A 23,955-nucleotide genomic window follows, 5' to 3' on the forward strand; every position below is an offset into this window, starting at 1 on the left:
CGCAAACAGGAATTCCAACGTGACTGAAGATAAAGTGCGACAAATCCCGGTAACTCCGGCCGTTCTTGGATGATTCGCGAAAGTTCTGCGGCAATCGGTTCTTGAGGCAATAAACTCTGTTGCTGAGGTTATTCTGTGATTACTTGTAAAATCGGTTCCGGGCGCCTTTAACTGTGACGGCTCGCTATTCCGCCTATCCTCTGTTGTGGGTACGCCCAAATTCTGTCCATCATAATCTTCAGCAGCAGCAGTAACGTACGGACACGCGCGAGCACCTGTCCTCGAGACAGAAGAAGACGAAGATTGACCGCAGTAGGGTGCCTTGATGCGCGTTTTGTTGCGCGTTTCGCACACATCGAGGCACACTAGACCGCAGTGGCTGGCTGCTCGAAGCACTGTGAGAACCCCTCCGAACTATGGCGAAGGGCAAGAACAAGTCACCGTCAAAAAAGTCTTCCAGCTCGACGGAGAGCAAGAGTTCGAGCAAGGGCGAAAGCAGAAGTACTAGCAAGGGCGAGAGCAAAAGTACCAGCAAGGGTGAGAGCAAAAGTACTAGCAAGGGTGAAAACAAGAGTCCCAAGAAGGGCTCCGCCAGCAAGGCATCTAGTCATGCCCCGCGCAAGGCAGTCAGTAAAGCTGCACCCATCAGGTCGTCACCCAGCAAGGCACATAGCAAAGCATCCAGCAAGTCTCCCATCAAGGCTTCCAGCAAGTCTCCCAGCAAGGCTTCCAGCAAGGCTTCCAGCAAGACGTCCAGCAAGACGTCCAGCAAGACGCCCAGCAAGGCACCAAGCAAGGCACCCAGCAAGGTTGCTAGCAAGGCTTCCAGCAAGGCACTCAGAAAGTCACCCAGCAAGTCACCCAGCAAGTCACCCCGTAAGGCACACGGAAAGGCGGCCAGTCAAGCGGCCAGCAAGTCCCCGAGCAAAGCGTCTAGTAAGGCCGCCAGCGCTGTTCCGAGCAAGAGTGCTTCCGAGAAGTCGCCTTCCAAGGCTCCGAGTAAGGCTGGCAGTAAGACTGGCAGTAAGACTGGCAGCAAGACCGTCAGCAAGGCGATGACCAAGGCACAGAGCAAGATCGCGCACAAGTACGCTTTCACTGCTTCCTTGGTATTTGCAGTTGCTCGCATGCATGTTAATGGTTTGTGCACTGCTTAGTCCCCAATACTCCGCAAAAATTTTTGGTAATCGTTCACGGGCAAGGTGTAGGGCAGCAACGTACAGTTCTGGTAGTAGCGACTTTTGCGGCATAGTGCAACGAGGTAGCATATAAAAGTAAATAGTGCAGTGACCTACTACAGTTAGGTAAACAGTAATGTAGAGCGCTCGGCGATTGAAACTGGATACTCGCAGCATTTAGCTTCTGGCGGTGAGACTGACAGCGAGGTCGAGAACGTTCCCAACGTATGGTGGCAGCATTCGGTGCATATTCGTTCAGTCTGTGGTTGTCGGTGGGTGAGCGGAGCGCTGCAATCCTTCGTAAAGCATGCCCGCCAACACCAGCCGCTGTGCGCGGCACGTCACGTGAGCGCAGTATTTTGAAGCCATGGCAGGCGGTGCTCCGTAGGCACCACCAAGAACCACAGACAGAGCGGTCGTCTACCGGATGTTGTCACCATGTGTCACGAAAACTCTCAACCTGGCAGCCGTCAGCTACATGCTGCAAGTATCGCGTTTCTGTCGCCGAATACTGTGCAGTGCTCGGTGATTGAAACGCACAATGAATACTGCTGTTCGTTGTGCAAAGGCATCTGTGTTTCTGAGGACTTGTCACACATCGTCACCTTTGAATTACGTGCGAGTATGCATGAACAATACCGCATATCTAATATATTGGGAACGTATTTTTATGACGTCCACCCTTACGTCACAGTAGGCGTATGGAAACAAAAAGCCATTGTAGGCTAGATAGATAGATAGATAGATAGATAGATAGATAGATAGATAGATAGATAGATAGATAGATAGATAGATAGATAGATAGATAGATAGATGATAGATAGATAGATAGATAGATAGATAGTGATAGATAGATAGATAGATAGATAGATAGATAGATAGATAGATAGATAGATAGATAGATAGATAGATATAGATAGATAGATAGAGATAGATAGATAGATAGATGATAGATATAGATAGATAGATAGATAGATAGATAGATAGATAGATAGATAGATAGATAGATAGATAGATAGATAGATAGATAGATAGATAGATAGATAGGCGGCTATCACGTTGTCATTCAGTCCTGTAGCGTGAACGTAGGCCACCGATATGCGAGCGTGAGTGTAGTTACAAATGCACCTTCGTTTGGTCTTTCAAGGAGTCCAATGAAAGAAGGGGGCCGCAAGTCTTCTGGCAAGCCGGGCAGCAAGGTCACCAAGGCTCCCTCCAGGATGGCCTCAAGGATGGCCTCAATGGCGCCGTCCGCAGCAGGTAGTCGCGACAGGGGGGCCAAGCAGCCGCTCAAACACTTCTTCGCCAGCAAGTCAACCTTCTCGAAGGCGTCCAGCGCATCTAAGTCATCAGGTTTGTGTAGGCTCCCAGAGAAGTCTAATAACTGATGCGGTTTTACGTCGCAAAACCATGATATTGTCACGTTCAAGACAAAGGCGACGTTCACAAGGCGGCGATACAATGCCCCAAGTCCCAAACGGGGTCGGCACAGCACAACCAAAAACAAAGGCACTGGCGCGAGAGTTGCTGTGTCTTCGTCTGCCTCTTTCTCGCTAGCATATTAGGCGCGTGGCATTTCCCCTCCTCCCGAAGAGCATCGCCTCAATGCTAAACGAAGCGTTCACGATAAACATAATCGAAAACCTAATGTCCCGAAAAGCATGAATGTCCAATTTGTGGTATGGTTTTAACCGCACCACGTGCACAATCTCGGGTCGTGGCTGTTGGCGTCGTGGTTATTGGCTTCCGTCCGGAAGGACTTCGTAGTCGACGTCGATCACTCATCGTAGCGCTTTGTAAGGGCCGAAGTATCGACTGAGAAGCTTTTCAGAAACACCTTTGCGGCGCACGGGAGTCCATACAAACACCTGGTCACCCGGTTGGTAATCGACTTGTCTGTGGCGGAGGTTGTAGCGCCGTGTGCCGACGCCCTGTTGTTTCTTGATGTTCACGCAAACCAATTGGCGTGCTTCCTGGGTTCATGGGATCATACGAACTGCGAAACACCTGTGACTCATACCCGCATTCCATGGGCCGCGGTATACGGGTATGTGCCACAGGTGACTGAAGGAAAGGGTTTCATGACGTACGCGACAAGTATCTCACGCCATTGATGTAATGACCTGTTCATCGTGCTCGTCATACACTAATTCCCTCCCATTCAATTTTCGTATGTGTCAAGCTAAGGCGACGACTACGAGAGCGCCCAGACGTAAGCGGCTAGATTATTACGTATATAGAAACGATCAAATTGCCTGCAGTTCGCTGAGAAATGCTTCGCATTAAAAAAATGAGCTAGTCCCACGCCGTGAAAACCTTCCGACGGCGATGCTGTCGCCCCTTTCGTGAGATATTTCGGTAAAGTTTTCACGAAGTATTTTATATACCCACAAGCTGGTTCGTTGATATGTGCCTCTCCTGGTAAGCTCGCGCTGGCACCGGCGAAACGACCAGCAGCTTCGTCGCCGTCGCCTCGTCGCTAGCGCTCGGCGTCTCGCGCGCACCACTGCCTCTCAACGAATATGACAACTTCGGAGCGAGAATGACCACCGCAGGCGCGCAAGTGATTCGCCGCGAGAGAGGAGGGGGCGATTGGCCCACGCGGCCACTACCTTCTTGCATTGATTTGTTCCCATCAATTCATGTTCGCAAGAGCGGTGTATAGCCCAGTAGATATGAGACGCCTTCGACCTTGAGTGCCCGGATTCAAACTTCGCCTCTCCAAGGAAGCTTTGTTGTTTTCCTTATTTTCTGCGGCCTTCATTTACATCTCCTCTCCGTGGTCGATTCCATGACTTCCTGCTTTTTTTCCTCTCATGAGGCTCCTCCTTTCCCCTGGTCGCGCGACCTCTTTGAGCGAACGCCGGTGACCCTGGCACAGGGTCCGCAAAGACACTGTAAAAGACGCGACAACAAATTTTCGTTGTAACATGCCTTGAAGAATAATAACGAGGCAGACAATTACTCGTCGCGACTGATCAACCAACGAGTCCATCAAATGTGGCTGATGGTAACCCGCTTTTATTGCGATAGCAATTACATGATATTATCGGCGGGTTTTTGCTGTCACCGTCATGCTCTGTATAAAGTCCAAATAAATAACATCGCCTCACGCATCGTATGTTCTACGTGCTAGTAAAAGGGCGCTCGCACTCGGGGTGACCGCGGCTGAAGCTTCAATGAAAAGAGCCGGCCATCTCCGTCGCACGAAGTGTACATGCGATAACTTAGTCTAGCTTGCGACGCCGTGCGTCGATGGCTCGTCAAGCAGAGAGGAAACGCCCCGCCCGTCTTTCGGGCGGGACGTTTGAGGGCAGGGACGGGGAAAGGGCGCTGCGCTGCTCGAGCAACAACTGGGTTGATCATAAGGGCGCGGTCGTGAGTGGTGGCGCGCGCCCCATCTCGGTAGAGATTGCTGGCCGACTCGTATGCGTGGTGTGCTTTCATCGCTTTGTGTTGACGACAAACGGCCGAAAACCACTTATCTCCCTGGAGTGGCCGTACTCTCTTACACCTGCGTTTTGTAGAGTTACGCGATATTGGATCCAAAAGACTTTAGCCTTACTCGTGTAACATTACTCTTTGTTGCTATCAAATTCATTGATTCACCCTTGAGGCAAAATTGTATTTTTTCTCTCTCTCTAATCATGCAGGCAAGTCGAAGAAAAGCGGTTCAGACGAGGGCTCCCAAGAACAAGCCCCCAAGGCAGTTTCCAAGGCGGCCGGGAAGGCCAAGCCGGACTCGAAGACGACTTCGAAGCCGGCTCCCAAGACTGCAGCGAAAAAATCCTCGCCGGTCTCGGAGTCGCGCTCCCACGAGTCGGGCAGCGGCGAGGAAGGAGAGGAAGAGGAGTCGTCTCCCGAGAAGCCACAGCAAAAGAAAAAGGCGAAGAAGGACGAAGACGACGGTGAGGAGAGCAGTGAGGAAGAGAAGGCGTCGAAGAAGAAGAGGAAAGGTTCCGGCGATGAGAAGGAAGAAGACGAAGAGGGCAAGAAGGGCGAAGAGGAAGAGGAGGAAGAGGAAGAGGATGAGGGCATATACATGAGCACGACGGAGTTCGAGGCCTACATAGCTCGGTGAGCACGAAACAGGGTGCTGCTGTTCACTTAGGGTTTGTGCTATGTGGTATTACAACGTGGGCTCAATATGTGTATATTGTTTGAGCTATATTCAGTTTGAGTGTATGCGCCACATGAGTTGTATAGTCTGCCTGGCAAATTTCAGCAAAGGTTCGATTACACTGCTCAGCCAAACGTAACATTTCAACAAGGGACGACAAGCTTTTAATTCATAATCTGTGTAGTAAAACCCCTTAGCTGCGAAGTACAACTCATTTACATTAGCAGCGAGAAAGTACTTGTGGTTATTACGGAGACTGCCAAGCACCACTCTCTTGCACGGGAAAATGACACGCGCGCCGCAATACTGGGGGCACAGCTTGTACTTATTCTTAAGCTTAACCGAATATAGTGATTATGCGCAGCCCCATGGATTAGCTGGAATTTCTCTTACAAAAAAAATTCGGCAGATCCCACGTACCGTGGAAGTCGATAATATGCGAAGCATGGGGCGGGAAAGTGACTGTGGCGTAATTTTTTTACTGAGCGAAACGTTACGAAATGATGCTAAAGATTTGTATAACTTTTATGCGCACACATTTACGCTGAAGAGCTGCATATGTGTTAATATGATCAGTTGTTTAAAGTTGAGTAACGCTGCCCCAACGGCAACGTGGGTATTACCAACACCACAAGCGGTAAGCTGATATGTAGTGCTTATACTTGTCCGTTATCGTGGAGAAAGCACGCACGTTTCACGAACCCGTGTGCATGTGTGGAAGGGGTTCCTAACAGTTCTTGAACAAGGTCATCATCACCGTGATTAGTGAGCACTAGACGATGGTCATGACTTGTTATCGGATCCGGTCGCAATATCGGTGGCGAGGGGTCCATGTGTAGCGAAGTATGAGTTATAGTACAGCTGTTAGAAATCGTGGATGCCTCGGTCATTTCGTCGACAAATTGTCTGTATGGAGAGCCGGCGACATGTCGGAATCTGGAGTCACCCATCGCGTTGGTGAGGTTTAGGTCGTTGATGCTGGTAGGCCTGGATAGGGCTACGTAGACCAACATCACAGGATGGCGCTTCTCGTATTCGTAGTCTACCTGGGCGTATGTGACCTACGTAGCCTAGTCTACAAAGCGGCTGTCAATCAATCTGTCATCATCCTCGGTCAGCATGAGGCCATCGCCCAGCCTCGTAAAAAATGAAGAGGATACTGCGTCGTTCTGGTGGACTAAGTGCACTTTACGTTGCGATGATGTGCATACGTAACTTTCGTTAATGTATTCCTCCGGTGTCGAGCAATGCTTCAATATAGCTTGCTGAATCATAGGAATACAAATGTAATGCTTATTAGACTGCTATAAAAGCGTAGCCGACACTGGAATCACGGACGTTAATCTGATATGACGCCTGTGTTGTAGGACTACATATGTAATGTTTAGTGCTTTCTTGTAAAATTAGATACCCAGCACCACAACCACAACTGACGTTGCACCAGCATTACGCCTGCATAGGCTGTTTTTCCAAACCAGTTTGTAGACCTGGCGTGGCTTTGTGGTAGAGTACCCGATTGCCACGAACAATGCTTGGGTTCGATTCCTGCTTGGATCCTGATTTTTATTCTTTCCATTCGTCGGGTCACCGCTGCCGATGTCGGTTTTTCTTAACGCTCTCGCATTTAAATTACTAATATCTGTTCTCGCCGTTGCAGGGTAGATATAAACTGTCAATCACCAGTGGCGCATACCCGTACACCCCGGCCGGTGGTAAACGGGTATGTGCCACACGTGTCTGGAGGAAGGTTTGACGACGCACGCAACAGGATTTTCACGTTATTGATGTCATGACCACACAGTCATATTCGCCAAGTCCTCTTACCCTCCCATGCTAATTTTGGTCTACACCAAGTTAAGGAGGCGATCACGAGAGCACCCAGACGTAGGCGGCTAGATAGATAGGTAGATAGATAGATACATACGTAGATAGAAACGCTCAAAGTGCCAGAGGTTCGCTGAGAAATGCTTCGCATTTAATAATTATAGCGTAGTGTTTTAAATACGGGCACTGGTCTGTGTTCCGCCTGTTAGCATATTTTTTTATGAACTTCATTCGGTTCTTCGCAGCCGGGACTGCATACGGGACATCGGCAAGTGCATACTGATCATACTGATGACGGCCTGCGTCGCCTACCTCTTTCACGTGTGGCGACAGCACGACAAGAAGAAATATGGCACCGGCATCGTCACCCAGCGTCGCACTCCGGCCTACACCGAAGAAGAAGAGAACGTGACTGTCGTTGTCGACGGCGTAGAACGTTTCGCCATAGACGACCACAACGCGGTGCCCACGGAATTCGGCGAGGCCATTGGAGACTTTTAGATAGATTACCGCTCACCGGGATCGTATTCCATTTATTGAGAGAGCTCGTGTGGTTACACACGTTAACCAATTATTTTAATTCGTTTCGTATCGCGTTTGTGATTACATGTTGCTCATGATTTCGCTGACCTTCGTTTTCCTAAGGCATTCTCTCAACTTTTAATAGAAGTGCTTTTTTGCTTTTTACAGCGTAAGCTGTTGCGAGCTCACAACAGCCGATTTTCGGGACGTAGTTGTCCGCCGCCGAAATTGGTGTACGTCGCAGCAATCGCGCACATTAAAAAAAAAATGGTTCGAGGCGGATTGGACCAAAGATCTTCAGCGTGCAAGCAGGTGCGACAGAGCCACGCCAGTGTTGAAATCTTTTTCCAAAAAGGACCCTATAAAAGCGACATGTATGCCGAGCAAAGCGCTAACATGTTTATTATTGCGTGGAAAAGGAGCGGAATCTCGCCAAGCGTCGCACCAGGTGGTACTGCGGAGCGAGTGCGCGGCGTAAAGCTTGCTACCCGCTACAAAGGGCTCGGCAATAATTCATCACCCTCATCATAGTCCACCACAGCAACAACAATGTGTTCATCCATACGGCTGCAGATATTACCGTAGAAACAAGCTGTGGGTGATTAGCTTCGTAAAATAGAATGGTTTGTGCTGCAGTGGGTACCTTTTAACTGTACTTGCATTAGGCGCCCTTGGAGGGTTTACAGTGGACTCGCGCTGTGACTGTGCTGCACGTTCGACGCAGGCATGGCATTTATACATTCGGCGCAGGCATGTACACGTTGTAAGTAAGGTTAATTTATCGGAACATGAGGCAAAACATGGCGTTTATACGTTCGGCGCAGGCATGTATATGTTGTACGTAAGGTTAATTTATCGGAACATAAGGCAAAACATAGCGCACCTAGACTACACACTTTTCGTGCTTATTACGGTACTTGTTGCTCATTGTGTAGGGCGGGGTAAGGTTGCGTTATTGTGGCCATTGAATAAAATTGAAATGTCATCATTTTGGCGTGACCAAGCGTCATTTCTTCTCGTTGAGAATGAAGCATGCAAGCAATGCGCTCTTCAAGGCCCCTGCGCCTGTGCGAAGCAAATAAGCAACGCTGCAAACATGAGAGGTACGCTGCTGCTTACTTACTATCCCGCTGTGGAAGATGACACGTGCGCAGAATAAAAGCTCCAAGAATAAGGTTTCCTGGTAAAACCAAGGCGAATTGAAGGGTGGTACACTTAAACACCGCTTTTTAGTCGTGAGTCGATATTAGTTTAGCTAGCGTTGGCTTCAAGTGCACTCGCCAAGGACTTGCCGGCTCACCGTAGCGCGAGTCCTTAGCGATCAGGGGCCGAATAAAACTATATCGTTGTAAAATTTCGCGCTAGGGCCAACAAAAATGACGTAACTTTTTTATCGCATATTGCGTCACATCCGCTTTATTTTTTGTTCCGCCGGAAGTGTTCCCTCCTCACACAGGGGGCGCTAAGGCCCATGAACAGCTGATCAGCCGCCAATTTCTGAACGTATGGGCTTATATGGAAGCTTCGCTGCCAGTTACATTTACCTTGCCTTGTACTCATCTGCCACGCCGTTGTAATTAAGGCGCTCATACTGCGTGCGGTCGACGCTCCCGCGATATAGATAAAAATACTTGAGGCTGTACATGTAGTAAAGGTTTGTTTATTGCCTTCATACACGCAAGGCACTATTGCCCGTCCATAGGCATCCCTGAATTACGAACGGTGGGAAAGGTCGGGATGGCCGGCTCACGATAGACAGTCGACTTGCCTGAAGCGACCAGTGGAACACGTGCGGCACATTTTTCTCGTGGCAACCACAGCAGATCCCGGAATTTCGTTTATAAGCGAATGTTCGAATACACTTCGTTCTTTTAGAGGAGTACCCAATAGAAAAAAAGTTAATATGTCGGAAATAATTATTTGATTCAAAACGGAAGTAATCTTTCCCATTGAAGTGTCACATATTTGCCAACTGCCGTGTAGCCGGACATTCATTACAAGCCAAACGCCGGTACGCGCATGCGCGAGGCAAGATCTAGCATTCGACGGTGACACACTTCAGTTGCAGATAGTCCTTAAGCGTCGCCTGACCCAAGTCCTTGCCGTATCCAGACTGCTTAAAGCCGCCGAAAGGTGCCGCCACGTCAATTTTGTTGTAGCAGTTGATGAAGCACGACCCGGCCTGATGGTGGGTTCGAGGAAGAGACCGGGCCTCGGCAGCCTGTGGCCTCCGTGGACAAGGCGGGCGTCTTCGAACACGGCCCTCTGCACGTAGTCGACTAGCTCTTCCAGCTGTTGTTTGGGTTCTGCGCACCGTGCCAGGTGCTGCAGTCCAACGGATCACCCTTGACGATCTTGCGGGCCTCGGACTCGACGCGCTCCACGAAGCGGTCGTGCAGGGGAGTCCTCGACGGACAGGCGGCCGGCGGCGATGCCGTTCTCGCCCTTGTGGAAGAACACACTGTTCAGACCCTGGCGCACGGCGGAGTCCAAGTCGCAGTCGGCGAATATGATGAGCGGCGACTTGTCTCCGAGTTCCAGCGAGAGGCGCTTCAAGTACGGTGTGGCGCACCTCGACATGATGGCGCGGCCGACCTCTGGATCCCATGAACGCCATCCTAAAACAAACAAGAAATGATTTAAAAAGAAGATCAATGTCTGGCGATCTCCGCATGCTTATAGAAAACACTGTAGTTCACGAATGGACTTTGGGCGCAATAGTTCGGTAAGAGGTCTGCATTGACATAGCGGTCGTCTAATGGCTCATTCACACCTGCTGCTAGCCTCGGTGACGGGACCATTTGTGACTGGCGAACAAAAAGCGAGTCAAGCGACTCAAAAAGCTCCGCCGCCGAGATTTTAGCCAAAATAAATGTTTTGGTGCACTTGTTGACACAACCTCGTTTTCAAACAGAAACAGGCGAAAAATAATGAATTTAATGCGTTTCTCTCAGTGGACAGTGACTTGTGTTCGCCGGAAACCGTGTTCCCGGCTGCCCGCCTCTGTTGCTGCCATGAAGGAAGGACAACAACTAGAAGGGAGTGTCGCAGTTTTATATCGTTATGATATTAATATATTTCCCTGAATACCTTTGTAAGAGCCGGTGGAGTTACGGAGGAGCCGGGGTAGTAAATAAAAGTCATGAAAAAAATTTAAAAATACAACAACTAACCTGTATTCAATAAAATCCTGTTCAGTCACTAATCAATTTGATGAGTTTTACACTAAGCCTCAAAAGGACAGACTGGAGGACAAGCCCAACACGGACCCATCTCTCCAAAAGTGGGACCCAACAAACAAAGCAATGGAAAGCCTACACAAGAGAGACAAGAGCAAAAGAAAAAAAATGAAATACTTGTTAGTCAAGACGAGCTCATCGGAGATCCATTGTGTCAAAACAATTGTAAGTCAAGACGAAGAGAAACCGCAGTATGTAATCTAGAAAATATTTCCTTTGGAGGTGGTTTCGCTAGGTGGTGGGATCTAATTTTCAATCTTTTTTTAAATTTTTTTTTTTTAATCTGAATTTTAGTACATTTTGTTCTTCTATCTAATTTACCGATTTTGGCCTGCGATACTTAGGTGGTGCAGGCAGGGCATAGATATTTTTCTAATTTAAATTTCATTTATTTTTCGCCCAACTCCACTTTAATGTAATTCACATGATTCCACCGGCCTCGACAAGTCAACCAACTCTGTCAACGCGGCCCTTCCGAAAAGTGGACGGTGGCTGCTGGGTAGGATTCCCAGCGCCCGCACCAGACGCGACCAGGGCCTATTTCTTCCTTAAATTTTTTATGACTATAGGCGTCAAGATTGTCACGTGACTCTCCCTACTGGCGTTTTCTTCTTCCGTGGTTTCTGCTGCTGCCGCTACCACCGCCGGACCACATGACGTTTCACGCATCGTAATCACGCTGGCAGCCGCCGCCCGCCTACAGTACTCCAAAATAGAGCCAATCCTTTAAAAATGTGTGAAATAAACACTGTGTGTCAAAAGTGGTTGTACCTTTCAAATCGAATTTCGGTAAGTACCTCACTTTTTATACATTTTTTCCCCCACTCCAGTGCCATTTTGTTGGGCGCCTTGAGCTTCGATAACATCACCCAGCGCATCCTATATTATGTGTTCGAGTGAAAGAATGCGAAGGCAGCCGACGATTGCTGCTCAAGCGGAGAGCAAAATCACCGGCCGTCTTTCGTCGCGGGAAAAATTAATGGGAGGGGTCCCGAGGGAGAGTTGCGTAACTCCGGCGGTGACTGCGTACTTCAACTGGTCCGGCGCCGTCTGCTGACACCTGTCAAGACAGGTGTCAGCAGACGGCTCAATCCTTTGAGCGTGCCGTTTTCTCACCACTTAGCTTGCACTGAAGCAATAGGCGGCACGATGGTCGCTTCGATCGCTGCAGCGGCCGCCTTCCCTTACGCCAGCATTTTGCTGAGTTACGCCAGACCGGACATGACGAAGTAGTTAGCAGCTGACCTTTCTTCGTATAACATTCAAATGTGCTGCTATCGCATTCATTGCTACGCTCCTGCGGCGACGCTGTGGCTTTTTGTATCGCTGGTAAAACACGCTCAGAATTTACATACACGTTTGCCTTCTGCAAGCGTGTTTAATTGCGTAGCCCAGTTGTAAAACAGGCTGTTTGAACGTGGGGCCGTAAGTACGAAACTTAGAACTGCAAAGAAAAACTTGGAGGACGCTTGAGCGTCGTCTTCAAGAGCAAAACCCGACATCGTAATCTGGCCTCGTTCGCATCGTATTGTCATTCGCTAGCCTGGACGCCTCAACCGTGCCGTAAGGGAACGAACGTCTGTGCAGTGGTCGTTTCAAACTATTCTAGAATGCCTAATGCTAATACAGTCGCGAAGTGCCCATTGAGCATAATTCCTTCTGCGAATCGGCGAAGTACCCACTACGCATCCGTAGGATGCCACACCCACCTGCGCATTTTGTTGATGCTGTTGCTCATAATGATAATTATTTATGCGTGAGCGCTTTGTAATGGGTGGGCTTTTGCCGCGGCTAGGCGAATCGAAAATACGTTTGCCCAGTCTGGACAGAAGCTTCCCGATTGGCTGCGGCGTTCTCTACGTCATATTCAAGCACGCGCGCCCGTGAGTCTCGCACCAGTCTCTCTTGAGTTTTTGTCAGCTTATACAGCTCCGGATGACACCCACAGCAGCTAGAGTCACTACCCATAAAATCCTATAGGTGTTCATAACATCCTTTACGCTAACGTCACCAAACGCGACGTTTGAAGCACGCATCTCGTAAATGTGGTTATAGATAAATCAAAAGCTACAACAGAAGGCATTACGATAGGTCCCACCTCGTCACAAACATCGGGGCCGCACGTTTCAGCTTTGCTGTTTAACCGCCACCTAAGCACGTAGTGCTTATGCGGCGATATTTTCGACTGCCACTCATTGCACCACTCACATTTTGTGACCCCTGGCGCGATCCGATTCTACGCTTCTGCCACGCAATATTACATGCGTTGAGGAGGCTCCTCCCACTACATGACATTCACATAGTGCTTTTTCCAAATCAGTTTTAAGCAATGTCGTCGCTCTGTGGTAGAATATCTGTTTGCTACACGGAAGGTCTTAGTTCGATTCTTACTCGAAACGAAAGTTTTTATTATTTATTTATTTGCATCTTTCTCGATTTTTCGCTTACACTCAACGCCGCTGACGCTGGAATTTCTGCGAAACGAGCTCTTCATTGTTTCACACATTTCCTTATAGTAATGATCCTATTAAGTCACATAGGAGCGGGCGGACTCGCAGTTTTCTCGCTGAGACGGCAGAATAGATGCCCAAAAGCAGTCGAAAACAAATGCGGGCAGTTTGCCCAATGTCGCGCAAAGCTTGGCAACAGTGAAGCATGGGCCCTTCACTGCCCGTCCCCCGTCAACCGACATGTCTAGCCTCGAGATGCGTGGCTTCCTGCTCGGTCTGTATTTCTCTTTCTCATTATTTCTCTGCTACGCTTTACTCTCTCACCTCCTTCTATTTTTCCTCCTTCTCGACCTCAGATCTGTCCTCCTTATCGTCACTGGCCTTTCCCACCACCTTGCTCCACTATACTATACGAGGCTATGCTATGCTAGTCTAGCGTGCCTGCATAGGCAAGGGTTAGGACACTCGCCTTTCGATGGAGTGTACAATGCTTCGAATCCCGCCTCGTGAAGAATTTTTTCACATCTCTCCCCATCACTCCCACTTCCCCTTCTCTCCCCCTTGCTACACTATACTACGCAAGGCTAAGCTTGCTCGGCAACCATGCCTGGATAGGCGAGTGATTTGGACGCTTGCCTTCGGATCTAGTGTACGCGGGTTCTAATCCCGCCTCGTGAATGACATTTTTCACATCCCTCCTCCTCACTCTCACTTTCTCTTCCTACCCTCTCGCTGCACTATACTATACAAGGCTGAGCTATGCTCCACTTGCGTGCTGGATAGGCCAGTGGTTAGGACACTTGCCTTCGGATCGAGTGTACGTGGGTTCGAATCCCGCCTCGAGAAGAATTTTTTTCTCACTTCCCTTCCAACTCTTTCGCTGCAGTATACTAGACAAAGCTAAGGCATGGTTGGCTACCGTGTCTGCATAGGCGAGTGGTTAAGGCGCTCGCCTTGAATCGAATGTACGCAGGTTCGAATCCCGCCACGAGAACACTTTTTTTCACATCTCTCCTTCTCACTCGCACTTCCCCTTCCCACCCTCTCGCTGCACTATACTATACAAGGCTAAGGCATGCTCGGCTACCGTGTCTGCATAGGCTAGTGGTTAAGGCGCTCGCCTTTGAATCGAATGTACGCAGATTCGAATCCCGCCACGAGAACACTTTTTTTCACATCTCTCCTTCTCACTCGCACTTCCCCTTCCCACCCTCTCGCTGCACTATACTATACAAGGCTAAGGCATGCTCGGCTACCGTGTCTGCATAGGCTAGTGGTTAAGGCGCTCGCCTTTGAATCGAATGTACGCAGGTTCGAATCCCGCACGAGAACACTTTTTTTCACATCTCTCCTTCTCACTCGCACTTCCCCTTCCCACCCTCTCGCTGCACTATACTATACAAGGCTAAGGCATGCTCGGCTACCGTGTCTGCATAGGCTATGATTCTACTTCCGGACACTGTCGTGAACGGTTGGGGAATGCTACGCTCCTCTGGGGCGGTATCAGCGGCCATGCCTAGCCGCGGTGACCGGAACGCTGCCTTCGGAAACCAGGAATATGAAGTTATTTTGCCTCCGCTTCCAACCGGTCGCATCGTTTTGAATACTGTTTTCCTTCATGCTGATGTTCGAGGACGGCCATACCGAGTGGAAGACATACGTGACGCACTTGAATATTTGGGCATGTTGCCTGACGTTGAAGCGTTAGGCGCATACCAAATGAACCACGTGTGGGCGGTGACGCTGAAGAACAACGAGGCGAAGAAGAAACTGCTTTCGGCATCTCAAGTGTCAGTGAAGGAGCGGCGTTGCCTCGTGGTGGATCCGAACAACCAGGATATACGACTAAAGCTACACTGGGTCCTTCATCATGTCGACGACGAAGACGTACGGACGGCGTTTGCACCGTACGGCAAAGTCACGGAAGTGTCAAGGGAGCGATGGCGCACAGAAGGTCTATCCGAGAAAGGTTCAACGACGCGGCTTATAAGTCTGCAGCTCAAAGCAGGTTACACGAAAGAAGACATCCCGCATCAGCTGCGTGTAGCAGGTGAGCTGACCTTAGTAGTTGTTGCTGGAAGAGCTCCCCTCTGCTTACGATGTAAACGAACAGGTCATATCAGACGTGAATGTAGAGTGCCGCGGTGCACATCGTGTAAGCGCTTTGGCCATGCTGAGGAAGAGTGCGTAAAAACTTATGCGAAGGTTGCGGGGCCCTCTGCATGGGATGATAAAACAGAACATCAGATGGACGAATCAGAAGCCGAGGAAGTTGCAGCTAGTAAAACGAGGGAACTTCAGCCTGTTGACACGTTTCCTTCGTTTCTACCAGCCAGTAGCGACAAACCGGAAGAACCTGTAAGCGTGCCCGCTAAACAACGCACTCCACACTCTGAGAAGTCAACGGCAACGCCCACCAAACCGATGGAAAATACTGTGAACTGTCAGCAAACACCAGTAGAAAAACCCGAGCGTCAACTTGACGACATGATGGACACGAAGACTACCCCGTGGAAGAGAGCACGTGAGGAAACAGAAGCTGAGAACAAGACCCCGGTTGAGACCAATACCGGCGAACCGCCTACAAAGACGGCCCAAGTCCGCCGCATGTCCTTGAAGCCGAAGCCCAACATACCACCGGATCGCCACACCTCGGGAGGCCCATAGCCTCCTGGTCCAACTAGTTGCCAGTACTATGGCCGGCGAACTACACGCAAGAACTGAGCGAGGCCGAGCGGAAGGGTTTGAACCCCAATGCCTTGTCCGCAAGGAGCCTGTGGTGTGTTCGCCCGTGACAGCCTCAAGGGCCAGCTATCGATATAGTACTGTTCGCTGTCCGTTACAGAGCAAGGTGAGCGCCATGCGGTCTGGTCTTTATCCCCTATAAATGACGCTAACACTTAACACGCCCCTTTGTATCGGCACACTAAACGTGCGTGGCTTATCTTCAAAACGCAGACAATACCAAGTAAAGAGATTGTTGTTGGACAATAATCTTGATATCTTAGCGATTCAAGAAACGAAAGTGGAAAGCCAGGCTCAGACGGACCGCATGGTGGAACCCTTTATCGCACGGTATTACGTATGCGTGTGTCACGCGGTAGGATCTTCTGGGGGGTGTGCCTTGTTACTCCGCAACTCCCTTCGCATAGTGGTAGAAACTGTGATTGTGTGTAAAACGGGGCGGGTAGTTGTGTGTGATTTTTCATACTGTGATTTGAAGTGGAGAGCTATTTGCTTGTACGCGCCGAATAGAGAAGCAGAGCGCTTAGCTTTCTTCGAAAGCGTTGTACCGTACTTAAATTGTGAACGAATCATTCTACTTTTAGGTGACTTCAACTGTGTGTGTGCCGCTGCTGATAGAATACAAAACGAACCTGTACGAGACCGTAGTAGCACTAAACTAAGTGCGATAGTTCAAGATTATAACTTAGAAGATATTGGAGACATTCTGGCTAAAGGAAGCCGACCAAAGTTCACACATTTCCAACGTGCAAGTCAAGCACGCCTAGATAGAGTGTATGTGTCTGCAAATGTGGTGCCGCTGTGCCAAGATTACTGCGTAAAGCATGTGTCTTTTAGTGACCATAGCTTGGTAATGTTTTCCTTAGGAGCAAAACACAAAAACCCATCGTTTAATTGGACACTTTGGAAATTTAATGATAAACTGCTACAGGACGATGGTTTTGTGAGCAAAGCAGAAAGAAACATTGAAACGCTACTATCTAAAACAGACCGCTTTATCGCTGAATGGGAAGTCTTCAAACAAGAGACTAAAATGTGTGCCATCGAAAGAGCATGCGCAATGCGCCGAAACGAGAGAAAAGAGGAGAATGCTCTTCGAAGACAATTAGATTATTTGCTGAATGCAGAAAATGCACAATCGGAAGCATTAAGTAACGAAATTAAAAGTGTAAAAAGTAAACTAGAGGCAATAGATGTTGAGAGGTATAGAGGAGCCATTGTTCGCGCTCGTAGTGAAAGATTCTTGTTGGGAGAAACGCCGACCAAACGTGCCCTTGCAGAGGAAAAAACTTACGCTGTCAAAAATGAAATAAGAGAGATAGAACATGAGGGTGCTATAACAAACGACAAACAAGAAATTGAACTAGCCTTCGTGCAATACTTCAAAAATCTGTTGGGGAACCAAATTAGTACTACAACAGGCTTCGAAAAAGAGTACCTTCACCTAATGCCTTCGTTAGGAAACGATGTGAAGACCCGTCTAGAAGCACCTATAACTATAAGTGAAATTGAAGACGCAATCAATGAATTAAAAGTAGGGAAATCTCCTGGCCCTGATGGCCTGTCAAGTGCATTTTATAAGACCTTTAAACCACAGCTTGCAGAAGCCCTGCATCGCGTGATAACTGAAGTGTACAAGGAAAATGTAGTGCCACCATCTTTTAAATCTTCGCATATCACACTGATCCCAAAGTCTGACGATCCGGTCAAGCTCCTGTCAGTCACGTCCTACAGACCAATAAGTTTAGGAAATGTTGATTACAAAATATATATGAAAGTGCTGGCAAAAAGATTGCAAACTGTTATCACAGATTTGGTGGGCCCCCACCAAACATGTGGAATTAAGGGACGCTCAATTTTTACTAACATTCATGTGACAAGGAGTGCACTGGAATACTGTGACGATTTTTCAGAACGGCTAGCAATGTTACAACTGGATCTGGAGAAAGCGTTTGATCGCGTTTCCCATGAAATCCTTTTCAGCATACTGGAACATATCAATCTGGGGTCAGTGATAACCGATGGAGTGAAAATGTGCTACAGCTGCAGTTCAGCGAGCCTCATTGTTAACAAAAATGTTACTCAAAGTTTCAAGATTAGATGTGGAATCAGACAAGGCTGCCCCTTGTCATCGTTATTATTCGCAATTTTTCTTGAGCCCTTTTGTTTGAAAATCCTTCATAATGAGAGAATTCATGGCTTTAGGTTGTTAACAAACGAAGTCAAAGTACTGTGTTACGCCGACGATATAGCTGTTTTCTGTACCGATAAGAACAGCATAAAGAAAGCGTGAAAGAAACACGATTATTTTGCACAGTTACAGGAAGTGTTATAAACTGGAGCAAGTGTATGGGTTTCTGGCATGGACCGTGGGAAAATACGCCAGATTACTATGCAAGCATGACATGGACTACCACACCAGTCAGATACCTAGGCGTGCCGTTGGAGCACTATCGCGATACGACGCAATACTGGAACGATGAAACCGAGCGCGTCAAGGAACAAACTGATAAATGGGGCGGGCGGGACTTTTCTGTGTTCACTCGGGCTTCAGTTTGCAACGTTTTTCTAGTTGCCAAAGTTTGGTATGTTCTTCAAGTGCTTTGTATGTCTCGCGTCAACGTGCAGAAACTGCACAGAGTCTTTGCAGTGTTCGTGTGGCGCTCAACATGGGAGAGAACTAGCCGAACAAATTTATTTAGGTCACTACGCAGTGGTGGATTGGGTTTAGTCCACTTATTTCTTAAACAAATTGTGTCCAGATTTATTTTCTTGCGTGACCAGAAGATCGACTTCCTCCGAACAGTAATACAAACGCGATTAGCTAACGCCATCCCGGAATTTGTTGTATCTAGTATTGTGAAGCAAGGGAATGTTCGCGGCTTCCTTCGCGAGGTCGTTTTGTCCTTCCAAATGCTAAGAGTGAGGTTTTCAATGGAGTACCTAAGTAATGTTCCGAAAAAGCGTCTATATAAAGACATTATAGACGTTATGTTACCAGTGCCTGTGTATCGAGCCATGTACTGTGTAGGCTCAGAGCGAAACGTTTTAAAGCGAGTTAAAAGAATGATGGTCCGCCCATCGGTTAAAACATTTTTCTTCCAACTACATACGAACACTCTACCGGTAAAACCGTGGTTGAAAGACAAAGGACTGTTCGTGCCATGGTCAATAAACTGCCTCATCTGCCGGAAGCCCGAAACAATTGAACATATTTTCCTAGATTGCTGGGATGCAGTATTCCTGTGGGATGTCTTGCAGAGAACCCTCAAAAAAGAACTCCCTGTAACGCCCTACGGCATCCGTTTTCTTCCCGTAGAAAATGAAAACGGAGTACCTTATGACATGATCATGGCTCTGACCTTACACAGCTTATGGAAAACGTGTATGGCTGTACGAAATGTCGATGTAGACGCCAAGGCCCCCCGAGAATACTTCATTGAAAGTATTGTCCAAATAAGAGATGTGTATAAGTCGCAGTCCCAACCACCAGATTGGCTACCTGTATTAGATACTTTAGTAACCTTAAAACGGTTTTAATGGTTCTGTTGGCTTCATAGTGTGGTGAATGTTATGTATGCTTGAAGATGTGGCAATAAAGAAAAAAAAAAGTGTCTGCATAGGCTACTGGTTAAGGCGCTCGCCTTTGAATCGAATGTACGCAGGTTCGAATCCCGCCACGAGAACACTTTTTTTCACATCTCTCCTTCTCACTCGCACTTCCCCTTCCCACCCCCTCGCGGCACTATACTATACAAGGCTAAGGCAGGCTCGGCTACGTGTCTGCATAGGCGAGGGTAAGGCGCTCGCCTTGAATCGAATGTACGCAGGTTCGAATCCCGCCACGAGAACACTTTTTTTCACATCTCTCCTTCTCACTCGCACTTCCCCTTCCCACCCCCTCGCGGCACTATACTATACAGGGCTATTCTATGCTCTGATTTCGTGTCCGGATAGCCCAGTGGTTAGGACACACACCTTTAAAACAAGGGTAAGCGGGTTCGAATCCCGCCTCATGAGGAATTCTTTCCAAGAATTTTGATGTTCTTCTTTTTTGTGTTTTGCTTTCTGTCTCTGCTTCCCAATTATTTTCTCTCTCTCTATTTATACTCGTTCTTAGACTCTCTACTAACCACTACGGTGTGAGCCTTATTGAGCCTTATCAAAGTTGAGCCTTATCACACCCAATAAGGCTCAACTTTTGTCTGACGTCAAGCCTTGCAGCGATGGCGCTACTGTGTGTTCCGTCCGAGCTAAAGGCTCCCCTGATGCGTTGGCTTCACCGTAAAGAATGGCCAAAAGCAGTCGAAAAAGTTGAGGCCCTTATCACCACCGATAAGGCTCAACTTTTGTCTGACGTCACGCCTTGCAGCGATCGCGCTACTGTGCGTTCCGACCGAGCTAAAGGCTCCCCTGATGCGTTGGCTTCATCGCAATGGATGGGCGAAAGCAGTCAAAAAAGTTGAGGCCCTTATCACCCCCGATAAGGCTCAACTTTTGTCTGACGTCAAGCCTTGCAGCGATGGCGCTACTGTGTGTTCCGTCCGAGCTAAAGGCTCCCCTGATGCGTTGGCTTCACCGTAAAGAATGGCCAAAAGCAGTCGAAAATGTGAGGCCCTTATCACCACCGATAAGGCTCAACTTTTGTCTGACGTCACGCCTTGCAGCGATCGCGCTACTGTGCGTTCCGACCGAGCTAAAGGCTCCCCTGATGCGTTGGCTTCATCGCAATGGATGGGCGAAAGCAGTCAAAAAAGTTGAGGCCCTTATCACCCCCGATAAGGCTCAACTTTTGTCTGACGTCACGCCTTGCAGCGATGGCGCTACTGTGCGTTCCGTCCGAGCTAAAGGCTCCCCTGATGCGTTGGCTTCACCGCAATGGATGGCCAAAAGCAGTCGAAAAAGTTGAGGCCCTTATCACCCCCGATAAGGCTCAACTTTTGTCTGACGTCACGCCTTGCAGCGATGGCGCTACTATTCGTTCCGTCCGAGCTAACGGTTCCCCTGATGCGTTGGCTTCACAGCAATAGATGGCCAAAAGCAGTAAAAAAAATTGAGGCTCTTATCACCCCTGATAAGGCTCAACGAGAAAAAAACTTTCATCGCAGCACTCGGATTCGAACCTCGTCCTTCACACTCCGAAGGCGAGCGACTTAACCACAGAGCTAAGCAGCAACGCTTGCTTGTCCCGAATGCACCTGAACCATATGAACGCATCGTACTGACAAAAAAAAAAAAGCTTCCGTTGCAGCACTGGGACTCGAACCTAGTCCCTCACGCTCCGAAGGTGAGCGACTTAACCACTGAGCTAAACACCAACGCTTGCTTGGCCCGAATGCACCTGAACCATATGAACGCATCGTACTGACAAAAAAAAAAAACTTTCACCGCGGTAGTGGCATTTGAACCTAGTGCCTCACGCTCCGAAAGCGAGCGACTTAATCACTCAACTAAGCACCAACACTTGCTCGGCAAGAATGCACCTGATCCATATGAACGCATCGTACTGACAAAAAAGAAAAGCTTCTATCTCAGCACTGGGATTCGAACCTGGTCCCTCACGCTCTGAAGGCGAGCGACGTAACCACAGAGCTAAGCACCAACGCTTGGTTGGCCTGAATGTACCTGAATCAGATGAATGCATCGTACTGACGAGAAAAAGCTTTTATCGCAGCACTGGCATTCGAACCTAGTCCTTCAAGCTCCGAAGGCGAGCGACTTAGCCAAAGAGCTAAGCCCCAACGCTTGCTTGGCCCGAATGCACCTGAACCATATGAAGGCATCGTACCGACAAAAAAAAAAAACCTTCACCGAAGCACTGGGATTCGAACCTAGATCAAATCCCAGTGCCGGCTTACCATTTGATTCGAAATTGTCCCCGAAGTTTCCTCCAAATTAGAAGTAAACTTCTAAAAATGGAAAAACCAGAGATTTCCTAATGCTATAGGCTTACCATTTGACACGAAATTGCCTCCGAAATAAGTTTCGTTCCAAATCGAGAAAACTTCGAAAAATGAAAAAGCCCGAGATTTTCAAATGCTGTAGGCACGAAATGTGACACGAAATTGCGTCCGAAATGAGTTTCGTCTGAAATCAAGAAACCTTCGAAAAACGGAAAAGCCTAAAGTTTCCAAATGCTATAAGTTTACTATAGGACTGGAAATTGCCTTCGAAGAGCTTTCCTCCAACTTCGACGAAACTTAGAAAAATGAAAAAGGCCGAGATTTCCCAAAGCCGGGCTCACCATTTGGCTTGAAATAACTTTCCTCCAACTTTGACAAAACTTCAAAAAATGAAAAAGCCCGATATTTCCTAATGCTATGATAGGCTTGCCATTTGACACGAAATTGCCTCCGAAATAAGTTTTATCGGAATTCAACGAAACTTCGAAAATTGAAACAACCCGAGATTCTCAAGGGCATACCAATCGAATCGGAATTGCGCCTAAAAGAAATTTTGCCCGAATTCGACGAAACTTCGAAGAATGAAAAAAATCCGAGATTTCCAAAGACACCAACTGTGGGCGGGGAGGGTTTCTTGGAACGTCCTCAGCTACAAAGGTCAACCAGTACAAGCTTCCCTTGAAAAGGCCTCGGTGGACTGCTGAACTTTTGCTGAACTTCGCGAATGTCGTCTCGCGACTATGCGGCTACAGGATATATTGAGTCACAGGAAGGCGAAGGAACGAAGGTTAGGCAAATCTATATAATAAACACCATTCCCATGCTGAATAAAGCGTCAAGCGTTGCAGCTCTTGCAGAGACTAGCGCCAGATTTCCCTGCAGTGTATTTTTATGAAACTGTATGGATGGCAACTTCTTCAACGGGACAACTGCTTCAATGGAGACAAGTTGGACTTGCGTATTACCGTTCGCTGTGAATGATGAGTCAGCCATCATTTTTCATGAGAGGCGTGTACTGACTGACCTGTGAAGCTGGTGTTCCTAGCCCAAGCACTCCGTACATATAGTTAACCAGCTAAGCTGAAGCGGTTGGCACGTATATTTTGTAATTCCAGTGGGCACACAGCTACTAGCACGCTGCTAGCGCACACTGCACAATACATACATCACGTAGTCTGACAACAACAACAAAAGTTTATTGTCCTTCAGTATGAACGACACAGCCTCTAAAAACGCGATACGATGCCTTCGGCGCATGTTACGTACGGCGCGTGAGATGCGAAACCCAAACGTCCACGGGTGTTCCAAGTTGACACAATCAGTTAAAAGCAACAGAGCACACATCCGTGAGCTTACATGCAAATACCATGCATTAGTGGTCAGCAGTGAAGCGAACTTACGCACACAAGAAAAGTGACGCCCGGCACTTTCCGCAGTGCATGCGAACCTAAAGAACACACAGAAGGAGCAGCACGCGTGAATCAACTGCGCCGCTTGCACCACGAAAAAAAAAGACTGCAAAAGTATCGCGATTCGCTCGATGGGCGTTTGTACTTGCAAACGACGCGACGGAAATCGTGAAATGTTTACCTGCTCCTTCGCTAGGAGGCGATGCGGGTGTTTGCAATGCGGACGCTTCACGAATCTGACGTCAGGGCCTCTCCTTAGCATTCCTTCCTCCATGCTCCAGATCAGTAGCACTTTGCAGCACTGTGAAAGCTGCAGTGCTTGTTAGCCAATAGGAGAGACGAAAGCCCCTCAAGCTGTGTTCATCCGCATCGCGTCGTCTGCTGGTCGTTTCTTTGGCGTCAGCTCGCCTGCTCTGTCGGCGGCCACGCAAAAAGATCTTCGAGAACGCCACCTGGCTTTTTCTTTGACGTTAAGAAACTTGTACAAGAAGAGTTCGCTGGCGTTTGGGAGGAACGCGGTTCTATTTTAAACAGCGTTCATAGTGGCGCTTTGACAGAGTCCTTT

The 23,955-nt window shown here is 48.3% G+C and overlaps 4 protein-coding genes and 1 pseudogene across 4 annotated transcripts; 4 read left to right on the plus strand and 1 right to left on the minus strand.

Annotated features, from left to right (window-relative positions):
• Nucleotides 1-416: 416 nt before the first annotated feature.
• On the plus strand, nt 417-1,157 carry LOC125756735 (neurofilament heavy polypeptide-like). The gene has a single exon (XM_049411649.1). It carries the CDS (start codon nt 417-419, stop codon nt 1,155-1,157), a length of 741 nt encoding a protein of 246 aa, XP_049267606.1.
• A 1,174-nt stretch (nt 1,158-2,331) lies between these two features.
• LOC119377800 (chromo domain-containing protein cec-1-like) lies at nt 2,332-7,746 on the plus strand. The gene is made up of 3 exons (XM_037647105.2): nt 2,332-2,531; nt 4,832-5,255; nt 7,368-7,746. Exons 1-3 carry the CDS (start codon nt 2,333-2,335, stop codon nt 7,621-7,623), a joined length of 879 nt encoding a protein of 292 aa, XP_037503033.2. The 5' UTR covers nt 2,332; the 3' UTR covers nt 7,624-7,746.
• A 1,899-nt stretch (nt 7,747-9,645) lies between these two features.
• On the minus strand, nt 9,646-10,224 carry LOC125756736 (cytosolic 10-formyltetrahydrofolate dehydrogenase-like; annotated as a pseudogene).
• A 4,549-nt stretch (nt 10,225-14,773) lies between these two features.
• On the plus strand, nt 14,774-17,076 carry LOC119377812 (uncharacterized). Its single transcript, XM_037647118.2, has one exon. It carries the CDS (start codon nt 14,774-14,776, stop codon nt 15,998-16,000), a length of 1,227 nt encoding a protein of 408 aa, XP_037503046.1. The 3' UTR covers nt 16,001-17,076.
• Nucleotides 17,077-18,424: 1,348 nt separating this feature from the next.
• On the plus strand, nt 18,425-19,662 carry LOC119377813 (uncharacterized). Its single transcript, XM_037647119.2, has one exon. It carries the CDS (start codon nt 18,428-18,430, stop codon nt 19,616-19,618), a length of 1,191 nt encoding a protein of 396 aa, XP_037503047.2. The 5' UTR covers nt 18,425-18,427; the 3' UTR covers nt 19,619-19,662.
• The last annotated feature ends 4,293 nt before the right edge of the window (nt 19,663-23,955 follow it).

This window comes from Rhipicephalus sanguineus, unplaced genomic scaffold, assembly GCF_013339695.2.
Source record: "Rhipicephalus sanguineus isolate Rsan-2018 unplaced genomic scaffold, BIME_Rsan_1.4 Seq568, whole genome shotgun sequence".
In the NCBI taxonomy this organism is placed as follows: Eukaryota; Metazoa; Arthropoda; class Arachnida; order Ixodida; family Ixodidae; genus Rhipicephalus; species Rhipicephalus sanguineus.